Below are 22,168 nucleotides of genomic sequence, written 5' to 3'. Positions count from 1 at the left end.
GACAGTGCCGTGTGATCACTTTGTCGCCTTCCTCTAGTGCAGCTGGCACCATTTTGTTGTACAGTCATAGAAATGTACAGCTATATATCAAAATGGCACTAGCCGCACCAGTGGAAGGCACCAAAGTGATGTCACTTTGGCACCATCTCTAGATGGACAGCGCCATTTTTAAAGTGTCGAGACCCAGGCAGGAATAACTGGACATCAATCCTACCCATTTCAACACTGTATTCATGAAGGGTGTAAGAGGGGGCTGGGGTTGGAGATCCCTGGTCCCAGCACTTGTGAAGGACCTGATCCTGGCCCTCTCTAGGCAGGCCCTAGTGCCAGGCCTGGCTGGAGGGTCAGGCCTTGGCATTGGACCTGGTTTGGAGGGCTAGGCCTCGGAGCTGGGCCTAGGTGTCCAGCCTCATTGTTTTATCTATTTTTAGTTTAATTAGCTTCTCAAAAGCACAGTCCTCTGAAAATCGACATTTACCTTTTTATCCTATTGTATCCATTTCTGTGGCACTATTCCTGACCCTTCCTCAGTGAACAAACAGAAATATTTGTAAATTCCACTTTCTCATCAGCCTCTAAATATTTCTCACCTGAAGAGTCTTACAATGCCACTTTTGCACTTCCTCCTAGCACTAACATCTTCAAATGTTTTACCATATTTTTCTTCCATTTGCATCTTCACGCCCATGATTACTTTCTCAGCTTCTCTTAGCTGTTCTAGATATTGTTGCCTATCTTACTCTTTCTGCAATGTCTTGTAGTTTATGAATGCTAACCTGTTCTCCATTACCTTTTCAGCTACTTCTTTGGAAAAGCATAATGCCCTTTTTTCTTCTTACTTTTATTTACTTTCCTAACAAAAATATTATCTTTCCTTATAATATCTCCTTTTTGTTCTGCCCACTGTTCTTCCACTTCCCTTAGATTTTCCCATTCAGCTAGCGACTCCATGTGGTACTCTCCCATTTAACACAATAAGTTTTCCTGAAGTCTAGGACCCTCACCTTTTGAATAAAGCTTATCTGCCTGCATTCTAATACTGAACTACACCATCCAATGACCATTCTTTTTCACTCTGTTGTGAAAGGCACTGTTAAAGACCACAAAGATTTCTCAGTGACTGCTGTTTTCCCTTCTGTACTCTCCCTGTTTCTACTGGTCTTAAGGCAGATAACTCGCGCCCCAACAATGCAACCCCAATTTTCTTTTATTATGTTTTATTAGAGAAGGACAAGTGTGTTGCTTGTGATCATCCTGATCCTAGGATTGGCCAAGAGCTGAGTACTTTTGACCACGTTCCTTTTGCGGATCATGGTTGAGACTGGAATTTTGTAACAAAAATAGTTTAGAATAAAACAAAGCAAAAAATGCAATAGGAACTTCCCTCCCTTGTTTCTACAATTTATAACTTGTTACCCAATTTTATATGGTTTTCAGAATTGAAACAGAATTTTGTTAGTATTGATGTTGCTAATTTAATATTAAATTAAAATCATAAAATATAATTTACCCATGCTTTATATTTATGCATTATATATACAGAATCAGTTGCAGCTCCCTGTTGGAAGTAAGCACAGTGCCCATCATTACCTATAGTACCTGAATGTAATCCACTTCAAAGTGCCGAAAGGCGGAACATACATTTTAAAAAAATTACTTGATGAGTTAATGCTTGATTTTTCAGCAAGAGTTGTAAACACTTGTACTGAAAAATCAAACGACAGTTTCTAAGCGAACCCAACTTTTTAATCAAAATATGGCGCAATTGTGTATTTGGAGTCTGACGAACACTTCCAAGTATCACGACTGTCCACTATCGTAGAGATAGGATGCAGGACTCGTTAGAGCATTAGCACTGTTGGACATCCCGGACGCTACTTAACTATCTTGCTCGGCTCGCACCACGCAAGCTACGTTTCAGTGTAATCAAAAGACGTCCTAAAGCGAGCGCCGCCAGTATCACGCGATTAGGACGAACCCAGGCCGTCCCGGAAGCGACTTCGCGTCCTCCCTCGCCACGTGACTTCGGTGACGCTCGCAGCGCAGGCGCGGTTAGAGAAAAGGTAGTGGGTGTAATTTGGAGACGGCGGTTGTGCGCCTTCCTCAGTCAGCGGGCGAGTGGCTCTCTCTCTCTATGGGGAGGCGAGAATGGCTCCTTTCCCGGACGAGGTGGACGTGTTCACGGCGCCGCACTGGCGGATGAAGCAACTGGTCGGGCGCTATTGCGACAAGGTGAGGCGGCGGCGGCGGCGGGGGGGGCAGTGCTACTGCTGCTGCTTCTATTCTTGCTGCGTAGCTGTCAGGAGCCGCGCGCCAAGCTCCACCCCCCTATAGCAATACCGGCGCGCTATTACTCGTCCACTCCCGCGTCCCTTTCTACTGATATACAGCGCTGGTCTCCCTCCCTTATCTCCCACGCTGGAAAGGTTGGGCAACGCTCCTTCCGTGATGTGTATCTAGCGGAGCCGAAGCTCAGCCCTGTTCGCAAGGCGAGGGACGGGATGGTTGTCGCTGTGCGGCCTGGGAGAGGGGCGCGCGCGCGCGTGTGTTTTTGTTTTGTTCTGGTGAATTCTCATCAGTGCGCGTCCGTCCAGCGCTTCCTTTCCTTCTCTCCGGCGCTCGCCCTGTTTCTCGGTGCTTTTCTTACCTGCTCTGTGGGAAGGCGGCAGCAGTCGTAACTGGGTGTAGGGCTCCCGGAGCGATCTTTGGTCAAGCGATGGCGACTTCCTGTAGGTGATGAAAGGTTGGGCTGTCAGAGTTTAGCCTGGGCAATAAAGATACCAGAGAGCAAGGGGTGGGGGAGGAATGAGCCTGACTGCAGGGTTTCAGATTTAACCTTTCTCCCAAGTGAGGGTAGGATCGTTGACTCTAACAATCTCAGCTTATTTGGTACTGGGCTGTTTGTGGCTGCGACTATAAGAGAACGGAGTTTAATAGAGTTTTAGACTGGTGTTTGGAGGGTTAAAAGGTTGCGTTGATGTTATAACAGGTTGCCCGAGTGAGAGATAAGCAGATCACACACAAGAATACACACTATAATATAATGTGCAATAATTACAGTAAAATAATGCATCAACAGTAATAATAAAATACAGCATTATTTACAGCACACATACTTCATTTCCCGTGATTATAATACATACCAAATGAGCATCCTGCCACTCAGGTCGTGGAACCCCGGTGCAACCGAAAAACAGGAGCACACAGCTTCAATGGGAAAAATCCTGTGCCACTCGTCAGTGCACAGGTGAGGCTCTGGCCTCCCACTGGAGAACCCTGAACTTTTATAGGGCTTTGTAAACAAGTGTACTTGTAGACAAGCTACTGCTCGAGCCTGGGAACCTTCATGTCCAGTGTAGGACATGAAGGTTCCCAGGCTGTTGAGTCAGGTCCCAGGCACAGATAAGCTACTGACCCCCACAACCACCTGCTTAAGCCCTGCTGATACTGTTCTTCACTTGATAAACAAGTTTCCAAAGTTCAACACAGTGTTTGTCCTGAGAGCATTTTTTTTATCTCATCGTAGTACAGATGTATCCACAGAAGAGTGATTAGGAACAGTTTAGGGTTAGGCAAGTGTTCCTTGTTGACTTAAGTCCCTGTAGCCACACTTTTCAGTACTAGATTATTGCTAGAATCCAGGAGTCACTTCTTGTACCTGCTCAGCAGAGCATCTCTGGCTAAAATTCCCATGCTGGCTCATGCATTTCAAATTCATGCTGACCTCCTTCCACTCTTGCATTTACCAAGCAAGGCTACTATGATCATCTGACAAATTTTCCAATTCTTGCCTGTGTTTCTCTCTTCAAACTGCCTCCACCTCTTACATCTCCCCTGCCAACTCTCTGGACAGATCAACTCACCCACTTCATTCCTTTCCCCTTTTACCTTCACTTTTTCTGAAATTGTGGTGGAGGAAACTGCATATTTTCTCTTTTATTCTAAACTCACTATCAGTGCCTTTGACCCCATTCCCTCCCAGCTTCTCAGCTCTATTTCCTTTGCAGTCATTCAGCCCATCTGTCATACCTTCAGTATATCACTTTCCATTGCAATTATGCTTGCCTTCAAACAAGTTGTGATCACACCATTCCTCAAAAAACCCTCACTGGACTTTATTTGCTGTGCTTTCATCCCATCTTCTCCTTTTTTTTACATCCAACCTTCCCATCTTCACTGTCTTGACTTTCTTTCAACTCAAGTCATTCTTAGTCTACTTCAGAGTGATTTTCACCTATATTTTTCACAGAACCAGCTGTTGCCAAAGTTTTTGGTGATGTTTATGGATAAAACTAAACTTGATCTTTTTTTCTCCTTGACCAGGCTACTGTTTTTGATATTGTTGAGCACTACCTACTCCTTGATACTCTGTCCTCATTTGGATTTTGGGACTCCACCCTGTTTTGGTTCTCTTGCCTCTCCCATCACACTTTTAATATGTCCTCTGGTGGATTCTCTTCTAGCTGCCATCCCACTATGAATTGATATACCATTGGGCTCTGTCCTGGATCTTCTTAACGTTTTGTATACTAATTCCCTTGGTGCTGATACTTGTTTTTTAGTACCATCTTTAAGCTGCTAATTCCCAGATTTACCTCTCTACACCAGAAATTTCATCAGGAATCCAGATTTCAGCCTAATTGACATTGCTGCTTGGATGTCCCACTACCATCTTAAAAGTCAACATGGCCAAGATAGAACTCCTTATCTTTCACCCAAACCCATTACCTCTCTTCTCCCCATTTTCAGTGAATAACTCTGCCATTCTCCCAGTCCCCCTGGGGTCATCTTCAACTCCTCTCTGTTTTCACATATCTACAACATTGTTAAATTGTTTTTCTTTATAACATCACCAAAACATCTGCTCCTTTCTTTGTGAATCACACTATCAAAACCCTTATTCACTTTCTCCAATTGTCCCACTTAAACTACTGCAACCTGCTCTTCACAGGTCTCCCAGTGAACAATCTCTCTTTAGTGTTTGGGTACTTGTCAGGTTCTTGTGGCCTGGTTTGGCCTCTATTGGAAACAGGATGCTGGGCTTGATGGACCCTTAGTCTGACCCAGCATGGCAATCTCTTATGTTCTTATCCAAAATTCAGCTGCATGACTTATCTTTTGCCAGAGTCGTTGTACCCCCCATAATTTCTTCTCAAGTCATTGCATGGCTCCCAATCTTTCCTCATAGAGTTTAAGCTCTTACATACAAAAGCCTTCACTTTGCAGTTCCTTATATGTCTGAAAAAGTGGAATATAAAATAAATAAAACTATCCTCTCTTCTCTACCTACACCCCTCTTCATGAATGCTGCTCATCAGACAAGTCACTCTTATCTGTGACCTTCCCTTCGGTGAACTATGTTGGAACTCATGGACTATAAGTATGTTTTAAATAAATAAATAAATACATACTGTCAACTCCTTTCTCCGTGTTTTTCACCTGGCTGCACCATATGCTTGGAATAAGCTTTCTGAATTGCTGTGTCATGTTCCCTCACTTGTGTTAATCAAATCTAGTCTAAAAACCCACCTTTTTGAGGCTGTTTTTAAATCCTAACCTCCAATATTCTGCTTACAGCCTTATTGATTACCATTTTCTTAATAAATGAAATTCCCAAAGTCTCTTTTGCTCTGTATCAGGCCAATATACAGTGGAGCTCACTGTTAACCGGCATTTGGACGTGCGTTTTCGACACGCTAGCTTTACCCCTTATTCAGTAAGGGGTAATAGCGCATCGAAAACGCGCGTCCCACACCCCCCCCCACCCCACCGAGACTAATAGCGCCCGCAACATGTAAATGCATGTTGATGGCCCTATTAGTCATTCCCGCGCAATACAGTAAGTAAAATGTGCAGCCAAGCCGCACATTTACTTTAAGTAATTAGCGCTTACCCAAAGGTAGGCGTTAATTTCTGCCGGCGCCAGGGAAGTGCACAGAAAAGCAGTAAAAACTGCTTTTCTGCGCACTCTCCGACTTAATATCATGGTGATATTAAGTCGGAGGCCCCAAAAGTTTAAAAAAAAAAAAAGTTAAAAATAATTAAAAAAAAAATTTTTTTTAAATGGGCCCGCGGGTAGAAAACTGGACGCTCAATTTTGCCGGTTTCTGAACCCGTGGCTGTCAGTGGGTTGGAGAACCGACGCCGGCAAAATTGAGTGTCAGCTGTCAAACTCACTGACAGCCACCGCTTCCGTCAAAAAAGAGGCGCTAGGGACGCGCTAGTGTCCCTAGCGCCTCTTTTTTTTTTTTTTTACTGCGGGCCCTAATTTAAATAAATTGAGTTACTGAATCGCGCGCACAGGAGAGTGGGCACTCGCCTGCTCTCCCACATGGTTTACTGTATCGGCCCGTATGTTTGCTTTGATTAGATTGTAAGCTCTACAGAGCAGGGACTGTTTTTGTACAGAGATTGTATGTTGAGTAGCACACTAGAAGCGATTAAGTAGTAGTAGTAATGCACCTCTACCTTGGCTTGGTATTGATAAGAGATACATGGTAGGTTTTTTTGCCCTTTTTCTGGATTTACAACCTAAAGCACTGGTGCTCATACTGATCTCCTCTGTGCCCCCTGACACCCCCCCCTCCCCCCCTTCCCAATGAATGGAAGAGTAGCCTAATGGTTACAGCAGCAGGCTCCTTGTGACCTTGGGCTAGTTATCTTACCCTCTGTTGCCTCAGGTACAAAATTTAGATTGTATGCCCTCTGGGGATAGGAAAATACCTACAGTACCTGAATAATCTCCTTTGAAGTGCCAAAAAGCAGAATATAAAAAGATAAATATAAATAAAATTACCTTTTTTTAGGTTATTCTTAATGAATATCATGGATAGATTTGTATGCACTGCCTCCAGTGTATGTAGATATGTCATGTATATTTACTATTGATTGGGAGGTGTGCCCAAGGACCAGTTTGAGTACTAGTGATCTAGAAGGTGAGGTGTTTTGTTTTTTTTTTTTTGTATTTTTTTTAAAACCAATTGTGTTAGACCTTTAAAATTATTGATTCAGATGCGACATGAGGCTTGAAAAATGCATTTATAGACTGGCCTGGTGACTCAGTGAGGTAAGACTTGTGTACTGCTATGTGAAACGACCTTTGTTCAATTTCCGGGTCAGGTTGTCTGCTTTCTGATGGGCCGATACAATACAGTGCGCTCCGGTGGAGCGCACTGTACTGTATCAGCCCGGGTTTGGACGCACGTTTTCAACGTGCTAGCTTTTACCCCTTATACGTTGAAAACACGCGTCCAACCCCGCACATTTTACTTTCAGAAATTAACGCCTGCCCAAAGGCAGGCGCTGATTTCTGCCGGCACCGGAGAAGTGTACAGAAAAGCAGAAAAAAACTGCTTTTCTGTACACCCTCCGACTTAATATCATAGCAATATTAAGTCGGAGGCCCCAAAATTTAAAAAAAAAGTCAAAAATTTAAAAATTTAAAATTGGCCAGCGGCCCCCGGGTTGGAAGACAGATGCTCAATTTAGCTGGCGTCCGTTTTCCGAACCCATGGTTGTCAGCGGGCTCGAGAACCGATGCTGGAAAAATTGAGCATCGGCTGTCAAACCTGCTGACAGCTGCTGCTCCAGTCAAAAAGGAGGCGCTAGTGTCCCTAGCGCCTCTTTTTACTGCGGGCCCTAATTTGCATCTTCTTCCCCCCCTGAATTGCGTGCCCAGGAGAGTGGCCTGTGCGCGCGCCAGGAGAGCGGGCGCTCGCCTGCTCTCCCGCGACTTTTACTGAATCGGCCTGACTGTCAGCTAAGATTGGGAATACTGCAGAAGCAGCCATCACAGATCCCAGAGGGTTTAGTCATGGTCATTGTTTAAGGGTGACAGCTAGTGGCCAGAGTCAAGGTCTATGGTGGTAGGGTTCTCAAAGGAGTCTTTGTGCATGGCCTCGTGTCCTGGACCATCATGGCAGTGATTGGACTAAAACTAGCTGGGAGGAAATATAGCATAAGGGAAAATATCCCTAGGTAGTTGCAAATGAAGGCTCATAGTACTAGATCCAAGTCCTGATTCTGATTGAGCTGAAGGTATAAAGAAACAGGAGGGAAACTGGAAAGTCAAAAATATTTCTGTGCTATGTTGGCAGCCCCAAGCAGGATATAATTTCTGCTTCTCTGTTATGATTGTCATATTGATTTTTGGCACAGGCTGGCATGTGTGTTATGTATTTTCAAGCCAGTACTTGTTAAATAACATCTATGTGTTTGGACACTGAAATTCCAATGAGTCCTTTGGGCCAACACAAACATGATTTTTTTTTTTTTTCTTCCTGACTTCCACAGACATTTGGAGACTGGGAAAGCACTTTAGCACAGGGTTTCCTAAACCTGATCTGGGGATTCCAAGCCAGTCAGTTTTTCAGAATACCCTCAGGAACAAAATTTAGATTGTAAGCTCTCTGGGGATAGGAAAATACCTACAGTACTTTTACATATGAATATGCATGAGATAAATTTGCATACACCAAGTCTCCATGATATGCAAATCTCATACATATTCATTGAGGGTATCCTGAAAATCCAACTGGCTATGGGGTCCACAGGACAGGTTTGGGAAACCCTGCATTAGCACGATTTTAGGTGTAAGTCGCATTGAGGCATTGCATTTCTGATTCAGATAAACTATTTCAGTAAGAATTTGTGCAAAAATGAGCTGTTGGCATACCAGAATCATAAAACTGAAATGTGCCATAAAGTGCAGCATTTTTATCAACTTGCCCTCTTTTGCATATGACATTTCCACATTGAAACCTATCATGATCACTTGCACTTAATGAATTCTAAAGCGGATATTTTTCTTTTTTTTTTTTAATTTTATTTTTATTGAAATTTCAAATATATAACAGAACTATATGTTCAGAGAAAAACAGGTATATCCAATATTCTTATACCAGATATGAATGCAACTTTAACATAGTGATAGTATACCTATCTGATAATTTATAAGTAATAGGGGGTCCAAGATAATACAAGCAGTATTGAAAAGAAATATTGTTCATTAATAAACATTAGCCACATAGAGTGCAACCCATAATTAATTCTCTAATACCAAATCCCAGATGATCCTTTCAGGAATGCGAATCTAGGTATACTCGCAATTGTGCAGGTTCAAAAAAGATGTATCTGGAGCCTTGATATATCACTATACATTTTCAGGGAAAAGGTAAAATAAATTTTGCCTCCCTAGATACTTCAGGCCTCATCTGTAGAAATTTTTTCCTTTTTTCTTGCGTAGCCTTAGTTACATCCGGAAATATCCAGACTCTGTGTCCATGAAAACCACGATCTTGATTATGCAGAAAAAATCTTAGTACTGCGTCTCTCTCGGTAATGAACACGAATGATACAAATAAGGTTTTCCTTGTATCAATGACTGTATCTAGAGTCAAATCCAGCAAAGCAGAAACATTTAACGATGAAACTTCTTGTCCTCCTTGTTGTAGTAATTGTTCTTCCTTCCTTTCTTTAGATCCAGGTATATAGTAAATCTTGGAGATAGCAGGTATCCCCTCTTCAGGAAAATTCAAAATATCCTTTAAATAGCTTTTAAACATCTCTTGGGGATACTGCTCTCATCCTTGGGAAATTTATTATTCTCATATTAGCTCTTTGTTCATTTTCCAATTTCTCCATTCTATTTGAACAGATTATATCTGATTTTATTAGATTATGCTGTACTTCAGTTTTTTTTTCTACTTTTTGTTAGATCTCTTTCACTGTATTTTCTAAAACCGATATCTTAGAATCTAACTTCTTGGTGTTTTGTAGATTATCTTTCAACATGCCCGTCAGGGCTTTTATAGAACTGTCCATTGAGACCAATACCTTCCATATAATGTCCAACGTTATTACTTGAGGTTTAACCAGCGGTAAATTACAGAAAATGTGTACCTCAGGTTCGCTTCTCCCTGTGACTTCAGGGTCGCCTTCTTCTCCACGCTGCTGATGTTCCTCTGTCTCCATACCCTTGGACCCTAGAGTGATCAGGCTCTCCAAAATGGACGATTTACCCGCAATGCTTGCGGCCTCCATGTTTTTTCTCAGGGTTGTCGTTTTTACTAAGACCGCTTTCTCTGCCATCGCCTCTCCAGACAAGCTGAGGATTCTTGATGGTGGCTCCAGGGTGATCGGTGCGTCGGGACTGAGGGATGTTTTCTCGGCCTGGGGTCTCGGCGTCTGCTTCCCGTCGAGTATCCCTGTGGCTTCTCCCACTGGCAAATGTTTCATGGGTCCTGCTAACAACGATTCAATTTGCGGCTGTCTAAAATCTGTGTCGAAGTAGAAGACATTCTCACTTTTGCCTTCCTCTTTGTATGAGGCATGGCAAAAAAGGAAAAAGATTGAAGTAATACAGGAAACTAAGCAAATAGCAAAAACTCCGGAGTGAGGTTGTAAGTGTCCAAGCTATGCGGCGACCATCTTGGACCAGGCAGATATATTTCAACTTGCAGTTTTAATAAAAGATTTTAAATGTTAAGACTTGGGAAGTCCTGAGACCAGGTTACATAGTTGATGTCTAGAGATAAGGACCATTTGGCCTACCCACATTTCTTAGTTGTTCCTTTTTCACTTCTATAACTAAGGCTATTTCCCATCTGTTAGCTGCACAAACCACATAAGAGACCTTTCCTTGTTTGTGTTTTTTTTTTCCTTCTGCATGGCCCAGTCCATAATATACACAGAACCTTCTTCCCTGCATAATATTTGATCCAAGAATTGATTTTCTTTGTGGGTACAATTGTCTATTTCCCTGTTTTGAGAAGTTTGTAAATTTAGCTAGCTGTTCAAGACTTCTTCCTAACTCCTTGAATTGGTCTTGAACTTTTAATTAAGAACATAAGAAAATGCCATACTGGGTCAGACCAAGGGTCCATCAAGCCCAACATCCTGTTTCCAACAGTGGCCAATCCAGGCCATAAGAACCTGGCAAGTACCCAAAAACTAAGTCTAGTCCATGTTACCATTGCTAATGGCAGTGGCTATTCTCTAAGTGAACTTAATAGCAGGTAATGGACTTCTCCTCCAAGAACTTATCCAATCCTTTTTTAAACACAGCTGTACTAACTGCACTAACCACATCCTCTGGCAACAAATTCCAGAGTTTAATTGTGCGTTGAGTAAAAAAGAACTTTCTCCGATTAGTTTTAAATGTGCCCCATGCTAATGTCATGGAGTGCCCCCTAGTCTTTCTACTATCCGAAAGGGTAAATAACCGATTCACATCTACCCGTTCTAGACCTCTCATGATTTTAAACACCTCTATCGTATCCCCCCTCAGTCGTCTCTTCTCCAAGCTGAAAAGTCCTAACCTCTTTAGTCTTTTCTCATAGGGGAGTTGTTCCATTCCCTTTATCATTTTGGTAGCCCTTCTCTGTACCTTCTCCATCGCAATTATATCTTTTTTGAGATGCGGCGACCAGAATTGTACACAGTATTCAAGGTGCGGTCTCACCATGGAGCGATAGAGGCATTATGACATTTTCCGTTTTATTCACCATTCCCTTTCTAATAATTCCCAACATTCTGTTTGGTTTTTTGACTGCCGCAGCACACTGAACCGACAATTTCAATGTGTTATCCACTATGACACCTAGATCTTTCTTGGGTTGTAGCACCTAATATGGAACCCAACATTGTGTAATTATAGCATGGGTTATTTTTCCCTATAGGCATCACCTTGCACTTATCCACATTAAATTTCATCTGCCATTTGGATGCCCAATTTTCCAGTCTCACAAGGTCTTCCTGCAATTTATCACAGTCTGCTTGTGATTTAACTACTCGGAACAATTTTGTGTTACCTTTATTAAAGGAAATGATTTAGGGAATGCATTTTCTGTATAATTTAATAGTTCTGTGCAGTCCTAGCTAAATTATTTCTGTATTTTAAGTGTTACCATTTTCTGTGATTTTATCATGTGCTACTTTGAAATCCAGTGGGTTTGAATACATTATATGAAACTTTCAAATGGGCAAAAGAAATAAAGAGCAACCTTTTAATAACAATTTTAATCTAGTAAAACACGGAAGAAGAAATTCCAAGGTGACACAATTAGTATTAGGAGAAAAAAAATGTTCCATCCCAAGACACCACTAGTCCACAACCCTGTCATCTAGATTGCATTTTCTATGATGCAACATGCTCAGTGTTTGCAAAGTAAAGTGTAACTCATATAATCAGTGTCAGCAGCCTATGCTCATTGTAATTCTATGACAGTGTAGGTCAGACTCTGCTGGTGTCTTCAGAAAACATCAATTAAATATTTCTTTCATGCAAGCATGTGGGACATAAGACTGGAATTTACCCTAATACATCTCACAAATGTGTTGGCAGCCCATCACCTTTGAAGGTAGCTACATCCTGTTTCTGAAGTGCTTAATTATGAAATGTGTGGGGTTCTTGGTTGGTTGAAAGCTGCTACATTTAAATTCTCCATTAATAACAATCATTACAGTTTACTCAGCCAAGATTCATTCTAAGCACATGTCAGATTATTTTAATGATCAGTGAACTTAGTTCAGTTAGTTGTACTGAACAAAGGGGCACTGTGTGACTGAAGAGAATTTGCACAGCATTAGAAAGCCTTTTGCCAGGTCACCATTCAAAGACTGCCTGGGTTGGTAGGGATTTAAAAAGATAGTCCATGTGGAATGAGTCAGTGGTCTGTCTAGTCACCTAGTGGATCACATCACTAAAAAAAAAAAAATCACAATTCATCATTAATTGGCATCACTGTCTGTAATCTCAGCAGCAAGGCCAACAATTAATTGCACATGTATCTGGACTTTTCACCTTAGAAGTGATTCCTCCAGAGCAGGATTAAGGCTCATTGGCAGAGTAGTATAGTGAAGCTTGTCCTGCCTCGGCTCATGCTGTCCCTGTTCTTCAGCTTCTAATTCAATAACTTTATTGGCATGACCACTTTACATGTACTGCCAAAATAATAAAATATCAAAAATGGTTTGCTGGTAACTCTTTATATCAATACAATTGGCCACACCAATATTAATTTCCTAGCGTGTAGCAGATGGACTCAGGACCAATGGGTATAGTGTACTCCTGCTAGCAGTTGGAGATGGATCAGATTTCAATCTGTCGTCAGCCCTTAGTACATATACCCCTGCAGGATGTGCAGCTCTTCAGTATGTTCCGTTTCCATAGCAGTTAGGGACTATCTGCACGCTCTCACAGCGTTAGAACCAAATTCAAAAAAGAAAATCAAATTTTAAAGAAGAAACCTACCTGAAGACAAGCTCCGCTCTCCTGCGGTGATACCCTTGGGTCCCTCCCCCAGGTGAGATTCCCGAGGTGATTTCCGTGGTCCCTCGGTCTGGCGGCAGAATCGCTGCGAGGACCTAGCCCCCAATCCTCAGGCGCGGCTGAGAGGCAGCGGGTGCACCCTCGAGCGCGGCGGTGAAGGTATTTGCCCTCTCCCCCCGTAGCCGGAGACTGCCCAGGACGAAACCGGGAAGCGCCGAAGACAAAGTAAGGTAGAAATCTTCTGCTTAAATCCGGTCTCCGAGGATCGAGGAAGAGCACAGGTCACCGGCCGGGACCAGTGCCACCGGGTTGATCTGCCCTAGCAGGGCCAGGCCCTGGCTATTTCCAAGAGTCTACCCACATGGAGACCCTCCGAGGGGGTCGCCATATTGCCTGTGTGCTCGCTGTCGCCATTTGGCCCTATTCGCCGCGCCGTTCGCCCCGAGTGCACAAAACCGAGCTAGGCGCACAAAGCACTTGTTTGCATAGATTTACACACACACAAAACCTTGTGCGCATAAGTTGCACGCACAGAGCTGGGCGCATATATACAGCTGGATGCACAGCTGCGCGCACAACTCACATGCTCATCTTAAGCGCACCGGAGCGCATAAGAGTTTACGTGCCGACAGCCATGGCACCACCAGAATCAGGGATAAAAGCCCAAGGCCTCTGCCCAGCATGCCACATCAGAGCCGCACAAAGTGAGGAGGCAGATGCCCTGTGCATGCAGTGTGAGGAGGCCCTGGGAGATCCAGTTCCGGGCCAGTCCCACCAAGGGCCGAGTACTAGCTCCTTAGGGAGTACCCCGGACCTAGCAGATCCCAGTGGGACCTCCCCGCAGACGGGGACCCCTAGGGAACCAGCGCCCCTTAGCTTAGATCCAGCGTCAATCTCATGGGTGGAGTTTTTCAAGGGGATTCACGCCTTTGTTCAAATGCAAACTGAACCTCCAGCTGGTCAGCAACATGCTTCGCCGGGGGACCCTCAGGCCCCAGGTCCTTCAAGGCCCAGGCACAGGCTTCCACTACCCAGAAGCCCCACCTATGGGGACTCTGACATCTCTGAAAAGGAAGCTGAGCCCCTAGAAGAGGGGGAGCTCCCCCCGGGGGCAGAGCCTCACCGAACCATGAGACGCTTCTTCACAAAGGACGAGCTCCCGGACCTGGTCACCCAATGCCTGACGGAGCTCGCTATCCCGGGCCCAGGTACTTCGGGGGAACCTAAACTGAACCCCCTACTGGAGGGTCTTTGTCAGACCTCTTGCCATTTTCCTCTGTTACAAGCAGCACAACAGCTGATTGACCTGGAATGGAATGCCCCGGAGTCCACATTCAAAGGGGGACGAGCTTTGGCAGCCATGTACCCCCTGGACCCAGTGACCAAAGATCTTCTTGCATGCCCAAGAGTTGATGCCATGGTCTGCGCGATTTCTAAGTGCACCACTATTCCAGTAGAGGGAGGAGCAGCGCTCAAGGATGCACACGACCGGCATCTAGAATCCATCCTCAAACAGTCATTTGACGTTGCTGCTATGTCTCTACAAATTGCGGCCTGCTGCACAGTGGTGACACGTGCCTGCTTATCCCATACCAGGAACAACACCCCGGGAGAAGACATGGAGCCAGCAGTATCATTCCTCGCGGACGCTGCCTCCGACCTAGTGCGTACAGCGGCCAGAGGAGTGTCATCTGCGGTGGCGGCCAGAAGGCAACTCTGGCTCTGAAGCTGGTCAGCCGACGCATCTTCCAAAACGCGCCTCACAAGGATGCCCTTCAAAGGATCCCACCTGTTTGGCAGCGAACTAGAGAACTTAGCTGACAAATGGGGCGAGTCCCCAGTGCCGTGTCTGCCGGAGGAGAAAACGAAGAGAAACCAGCGACTCTTTCCCAGGCCCTCCAGAGGCAGAAGTTCACAGCGCTTCAATCCTTACAGAAACAGCTATCAAGCACCCCGTCCTATGAGCAGGAACCAGTCCTTTTGGAACAAGCACAACAAGAGGGGTACCAGCTCGAGTACAGGCCCCAGCCGCACCACACAATGAGATTCAGCCGACCCGTCCAAGGGAAGAAGCCATAGGGGGCAAACTAGCCCTATTCTGCCACAGCTGGGTTGAGATAACTTCGGACAAGTGGGTCCTAGCCATCATTCAGGAGGGGTTCTACCTGGATTTTCTACGTACCCCTCCAGACAAGTTCGTGGAGTCCCCCTGCTACGACCTCTTCAAGAGGGTGGCAGTGGAAGGCCCCCGAGGCCATAACTCCAGTGCCTCCACAAGAAATAAATACTGGACATAAAATAGATGGAATAATCGTCTTCAAGAAAGAGGGAACATTCAGGCCCATCCTGGACCTCAAGTCTGTCAACCGCCACCTGAGGATTCCCCGCTTCCTCATGGAAACCCTGCGATCTGTAATAAGGGCGATACAACCGGGAGAGTTTCTCACATCCCTGGATCTTTCGGAGGCCTACCTACACATTCCAATTCAGCAGTAACACCAGCGCTACCTACGCTTCAAAGTCCTGAGCCATCACTTCCAGTTCCGGGCACTACCTTTCGGGTTAGCCACAGCACCCCGGATGTTCACCAAGGTAATAGTAGTGGTGGCAGCAACCCTGAGGAAGGAAGGAATCATCATCCACCCTTACCTAGACGACTGGCTGATCAGGGCAAAGTCACCAAAGGAAATCCACCAAGCAACCAGCAGAGTCATATCTCTACTGGAGAGCCTAGGATGTGGGTGGTCAACACAAACAAAAGTTCCCTACAACCCTCACAGTTGCTGGAATACCTAGGAGTCCGATTCGACACCAAAGAAGACACGCCTGTCACCCACAAGGAGATTAAAACTGTGGAACCGGCTACAGACCTTGCTGAACAATCCTTGTCTCACAGCATGGGATTACCTGCAAGTCTTCGGGCTGATGGCATCTACACTGGAAGTTGTGCCATGGGCGTGAGCCCACATGAGGCCCCTACAGCACTCACTTCTATCATGGTGGAGCCCACGGTCCCAGAACAACACCGTACATCTATCGCTCCCGGGCAGAGTCTGGAACCAGCTACAGTGGTGGCTGCAGGCCAACCACATGAGCCAAGGATCAAGACTGTCCTCTCCAACCTGGACCCTACTCACGACAGATGCCATTCTACGAGGCTGGGGAGCACACTGTGAGGAGTTAACCACCCAAGGGCAGTGGAACGCAGAAGAGGCGGGATGGAACATCAATCGCCTAGAAGCACGGGCAGTCAGACTAGCCTGTCTACGGTTCGCTCAAAGACTCCGAGACAAAGCGGTCAGAGTAATGTCAGACAACGCCACAACAGTGGCCTACATCAACCGACGGGGGGGGGGGGAACCAGAAGCCAAAAAGTGTCCCTAGAAATAGACCCCCTGATGGCGTGGGCAGAAGCAAATCTCCAGGAGATCTCCGCCGTCCACATTGCCGTGAAAGACAACATCACGGCAAACTTTCTCAACAGGGAAAGTCTAGACCCAGGAGAATGGAGGCTGTCGCCCGCAGCCTTCCAAATGATAGTGAATCGGTGGGGGACACCGGACATGGACCTTCTGGCAAACAGATCCAACACCCAGGTATCCAGATACTTCAGCCTCAGGCGGAAACCGCAGTCCCACGGGATCGATGCCCTGGTACAGACCTGGCCACCGGGGACCCTGCTATACGCCTTTCCACCGTGGCCCCTATTGGGCGCAATCATTCACAAGATACAACTACACAGTGGACTAGTTCTTCTGGTGGCTCCAGATTGGCCAAGAAGACCCTGGTACCCAGATATGAGAAGGCTGCTGGCAGGGAACCCCCTACCCCTGCCTCCACACAAGGACCTGCCACAACAAGGTCCGATCCTCCACAAGGACCCAGCTCAGTTCTCTTACGGTCTGGCCCCTGAGAAGGCCCGCCTGAGAGAGCGGATACCCGGGGGCTGTAATAGACACCCTCCTCCAAGCACGCAAGTTCTCCACATCATTAACGTACATAAGGATTTGGAGAGTATTTGAAGCCTGGTGTGAAGACAACCAACATCAAGCCACGCTCATTTAAAGTTCCCATGATCCTGGAATTCCTACAGAACGAGCTACAGAAGGGACTGTCCCTCAACTCCATCAAGGTACAGGTGGCTGCACTGTCATGCTACGGCTCCAAGAGCGAGGGCGACAGCATAGCCTCTCACCCATGTATATATACATATACACTTTTTGGCACTGGAGACCGCCTGTGCACTGAAGCAATAAACGCCGACACCTAGGTAACTGCGGGTGTCTTAACAGTTCAAGGTTAATCAAGTATTAAGCAACATATATCCACACTGGCTTTTCGAAGAGAATACTGAAGAACTAAGCATGCTGCACGGGTATATGTAGGCTGACGTCAGCTTTGAAATCTGTCTCAGTCTCCCATCTGCTATCAGGAGAGCACAATACCCATTGGTCCTGAGACCATCTGTCTACACTAAGGAAAACGAAATTATCAGGTAAGTAATTTCTCCATTTGAAAAGAAGTTGGCCATAGAGGCAAAAACTCAAATAAAAACTTAAAAATATCTGAAGCAGAAAGCCTGCAAGGTTGAACCATTGGATGGTAAAGGGGTACTTAGACAAGATAAGACCATTGCAGAAAGATTAAACAAATTCTTTGCTTCAGTGTTTACTGAATAGGATGTTGGAGAGAGACCCATTCCGGAGAAGGTTTTCAACTGAACCAAATCACGGTGAATCTGCAAGATGTGGTAGGCCTGATTGACAAACTGAAGAGTAGTAAATCACCTGGACCGGATGGTGTACACCCCAGGGTTCTGAAAGAACTAAAAAATGAAATTTCAGAACTATTAGTAAAAATTTGTAATCTACCATTAAAATCATCTAGTGTACCTGAAAATTAAAGTTGGCCAATGTAACCCCTATATTTAAAAAGGGATCCAGGGGTGATCCAGGAAACTATAGACTGGTGAGCCTGATTTCAGTGCCAGGAAAAATCTTGGAAACTGTTATCAAGAATAAAATCACAAAACATTTAGATAGACATGGTTTGATGGGCCACAGCCAACATGGATTTACCCAAGGGAAGTCTTGCCTCACAAATCTCCTACTTTCTTTCTTTTGAAGGGGTGAATAAACATGTGGACAAAGGTGAACAGATAGATGTGGTATATTTGGATTTCCAGAAGGCATTCAGCAAAGTCCTGCATGAGAGCCTTCTAAGAAAACTAAAAATTCATGGAATAGGAGATATTTTTTTGTGGATTGCAAGTTGATTAAAAGACAGGAAACAGAGAGTAGGATTAAATGGTCAGTTTTCACTGTGGAAAAAGGTAAACAGTGGAGTGCTTCAGGGATCTGTACTTGGACCAGTGCTTTTTAATATATTTATAAATGATTTGGAAAGGGGCACAATGAGTGAGGTGATGAAATTTTGTGGACAACACAAAATTATGCAGAGAAGTTAAATCTCAAGTGGATTGTGATGAATTGCAGGAGGACCTTGTGAGACTGGAAGATTGCCCTTCCAAATGGCAGATGAAGTTTAATGTGGACAAGTGCAAAGTGGTTACAGTGTTATGTTCTGTCTTAGAAGTTACCACCCAGAAAAGAGATCTAGGCATCATAGTGGATAATACATTGAAATTGTTGGCCCAGTGTGCTGTGGCAATCAAGCAATGTTAGGAATTATTAGGAAGGGAATGGAAAATAAAACGGAGGATGTCATAATGCCTCTTATTGCTCCATGGTGAGACTGCACCTTCTATACTGTGTGCAGTTCTGGTCACCGTATCTCAAAAAGGATATAGCTGCACTGGAAAATGCAGAGAAGGGCGACCAAAATGATATGGGGCATGGAATGGCTGCCCTATGAGGAAAGGCTAAAGAAGTTAGGGCTGTAGTTTTGGAGAAGAGATGACTGAGGGGGAATATGACAAGTCTACAAAATCATAAAGGACTTGAACAAGTTTATGTACATTGGTTATTTACTCTCTCAGATATATAAGGACCAGGGGGTGCTCCATGAAGTTAGCAAGTAGCTCATTTAAAGGAAATCAAAGAAAACTCTTTTTCACTTAGCGCATAGTTAAGCTCTGGAATTCCATTGCCAGAGTATGTGGTTACAGCAGTTAGTGTAACTGGGTGAAAGGATATGGATGTATCCGGATGTTATTAAATCAACCCAAATCCGTAGGAAGAAATTTTTGAATTTGTCCCAGAGCCCGCTCTTTAGGTGCGCAAATTTTAATAAAATTTCCCTGTAAATGTATATTAATGTTTGAAAATACAAGGTATATTTTCATGGAGCCAGAGCAGTTGGAGTTATTTCTGAAATCAAAAGAGGAATTAGCCCAAACTAGCTGAATACTCAGGTATTTAATTAAGTACTATCCCCTCCACCCTTTATTTTCTTTAATATTATTTAAAAGGAAAGATATATTTTTACTGCTCCTATGTTTTTCTCCATTTTGTTCTCTCTAATTTCATAGTATATACAGGGCGAGAGCATATTATATGAGTAAGATGTTAAATTTCTCTTTTGCTTTTTTTTTTTCTCTTTTCTTTTAAATTGTTGTATTATTACTCTCTAATATGCTATACCTGAATTGTAAGGTATGTAATCCTTATTTTGTATTGGTCAAAAATTAATGAGATAATTAAAAAAAAAAAAAAAAAAGGAGGAACAGCTAAGCAGCTAATTCACCATGTCAGCTGATGCACCATCTCCCTTGTATTTAACTTTTCCGTTCAGGTTCATTTGTGCCCCACAGACAGATTATGACCAGAACCCCTGGTTTCCTATGGCAGGGTTTTCAAGATTCTGTGACAAATTTGAATAATTTTGTGTATAGTTGCAGATTAAGGGGTAGATTTTCAAACCGCGCGAATTGGCGTACTTTTGCTGGCGCCTGATGCGCCAGCAAAAGTACGCAGGATTTTAGTAGATACGCGCATAGCCGCTAAAATCCGGGATCGGCGCGCGCAAGGCTATCGATTCCGTATAGCCGGCGCGCGCCGAGTCGCGCAGCCTACCCCCGTTCCCTCCGAGGCCGCTCCGAAATCGGAGCGGCCTCGGAGGGAACTTTCTTTTGCCCTCCCCTCACCTTCCCCTCCCTTCCCCTACCTAACCCACCCGCCCGGCCCTGTCTAAACCCCCCCCTTACCTTTGTCGGGGGATTTACGCCTCCCAGAGGGAGACGTAAATCCCCGCGCGCCGGGACGCGACCTGGGGGCAGGTCCGGAGGGCACGGCCACGCCCCCGGGCCCGCCCCCGAAACGCTCCCGACACGCCCCGAAAACGCCACGCGGATCGGGTCCGCCCCCGACACGCCCTCCTCAGAAAACCCCGGGACTTACGCGAGTCCCGGGGCTCTGCGCGCGCCGGTAGGCCTATGTAAAATAGGCGCACCGGCGAGCAGGGCTCTTAAAATCCGCCCCTAAGTGTATAAAGTAAAAAATAAATGATTTCGTCATTTTCTGACATTTCTGTGTCCAGTTAATATATTTGGTTCTTTACTAGAGGAAAAGGGATCTCAGTGATCGGGGCTGCAGAGGAAAGAGTCTGGGAATAGGGAGATGGAAGATTGCAAAGGAGGGAAATGCAGAAGAGTCTTAGGTGGGAGGGGTAGAGAGGTAAGGAATGGAGAAGGACAGAGGGAGGAGAGGAGGGGCTTTCAGGAAGGGTAAGGAATGAGAGGAGGAGGAGAGGGATCAGGAGTAGGGTTGGGGATAGGGAGGTGGGAGGTGGGAAAAATTATTGGGGATAGGTGGAAGGGAAGAAGATGAAGAAAGAGGAATAGGGATGGGCTGAAGGAGGAAAATTGGAATGGGGGTGTGAAGGAAGAAACCACAAACTCTTCCCATCTCTCTTCCTTAACCTCCCTTCCAAAATCCCCTTCCTTTTTCATGTCTTCCCAGGGCTTGGGCTAGCTTTTTTTTGTGTCCTTTATTCCCTTGGCATTGCCTCCCCAAACCATGCACACAGTTAAGAATTATCCATTTATAATAGATTTTACAAGAAAAAGAATATTCAAAGTACAGTCTTCCAGGATAAAAATGTCACATGTATATTATATATTAGGGATGTGAATCGTGTCCTCGATCGTCTTAACGATCGATTTCGGCTGGGAGGGGGAGGGAATCGTATTGTTGCCGTTTGGGGGGGTAAAATATCGTGAAAAATCGTGAAAATCGTTAAATCGAAAAATCGAAAAACCGGCACATTAAAACCCCCTAAAACCCACCCCCGACCCTTTAAATTAAATCCCCCACCCCCAAATAATTTAAATAACCTGCGGGTCCAGCGGCGGTCCGGAACGGCAGCGGTCCGGAACGGGCTCCTGCTCCTGCATCTTGTCGTCTTCGGCCGGCGCCATTTTCCAAAATGGCGCCGAAAAATGGCGGCGCCCATAGACGAAAAAGATTGGACGGCAGGAGGTCCTTCCGGACCCCCGCTGGACTTTTGGCAAGTCTCGTGGGGGTCAGGAGGCCCCCCACAAGCTGGCCAAAAGTTCCTGGAGGTCCAGCGGGGGTCAGGGAGCGATTTCCCGCCGCGAATCGTTTTCGTACGGAAAATGGCGCCGGCAGGAGATCGACTGCAGGAGGTCGTTCAGCGAGGGTTCCGGCGCCTCGCTGAACGACCTCCTGCAGTCGATCTCCTGCCGGCGCCATTTTCCGTACGAAAACGATTCGCGGCGGGAAATCGCTCCCTGACCCCCGCTGGACCTCCAGGAACTTTTGGCCAGCTTGTGGGGGGCCTCCTGACCCCCACGAGACTTGCCAAAAGTCCAGCGGGGGTCCGGAAGGACCTCCTGCCGTCCAATCTTTTTCGTCTATGGCCGCCGCCATTTTTCGGCGCCATTTTGGAAAATGGCGCCGGCCGAAGACGACAAGATGC

At 45.4% G+C, this 22,168-nt stretch overlaps 1 protein-coding gene across 3 annotated transcripts in view; it reads left to right on the top strand.

The window, feature by feature from the left end:
* Positions 1 to 1,971: 1,971 nt before the first annotated feature.
* The window catches only part of LOC115082041 (F-box/LRR-repeat protein 5-like), a 194,891-nt gene continuing 174,694 nt past the window's right edge, over positions 1,972 to 22,168 (top strand). For 2 of the 3 annotated variants that reach the window (XR_003854059.1, XM_029586306.1), the window contains exon 1: positions 1,976 to 2,232. Coding sequence is in view for 2 of the 3 variants with exons in the window: in XM_029586306.1 (XP_029442166.1) it covers positions 2,149 to 2,232 (84 nt within the window). In the remaining variant the exon portion in view is untranslated. Of the gene's footprint in view, positions 2,233 to 22,168 lie in introns of all 3 variants that reach the window. The other variant, XM_029586305.1, reaches the window with a different exon arrangement.

Source organism: Rhinatrema bivittatum, unplaced genomic scaffold (genome assembly GCF_901001135.1).
Source record: "Rhinatrema bivittatum unplaced genomic scaffold, aRhiBiv1.1, whole genome shotgun sequence".
Classification (NCBI taxonomy): domain Eukaryota; kingdom Metazoa; phylum Chordata; class Amphibia; order Gymnophiona; family Rhinatrematidae; genus Rhinatrema; species Rhinatrema bivittatum.
Note: the sequence above shows the minus strand (reverse complement) of the source record. Positions and strands in the feature narration are given on the sequence as shown.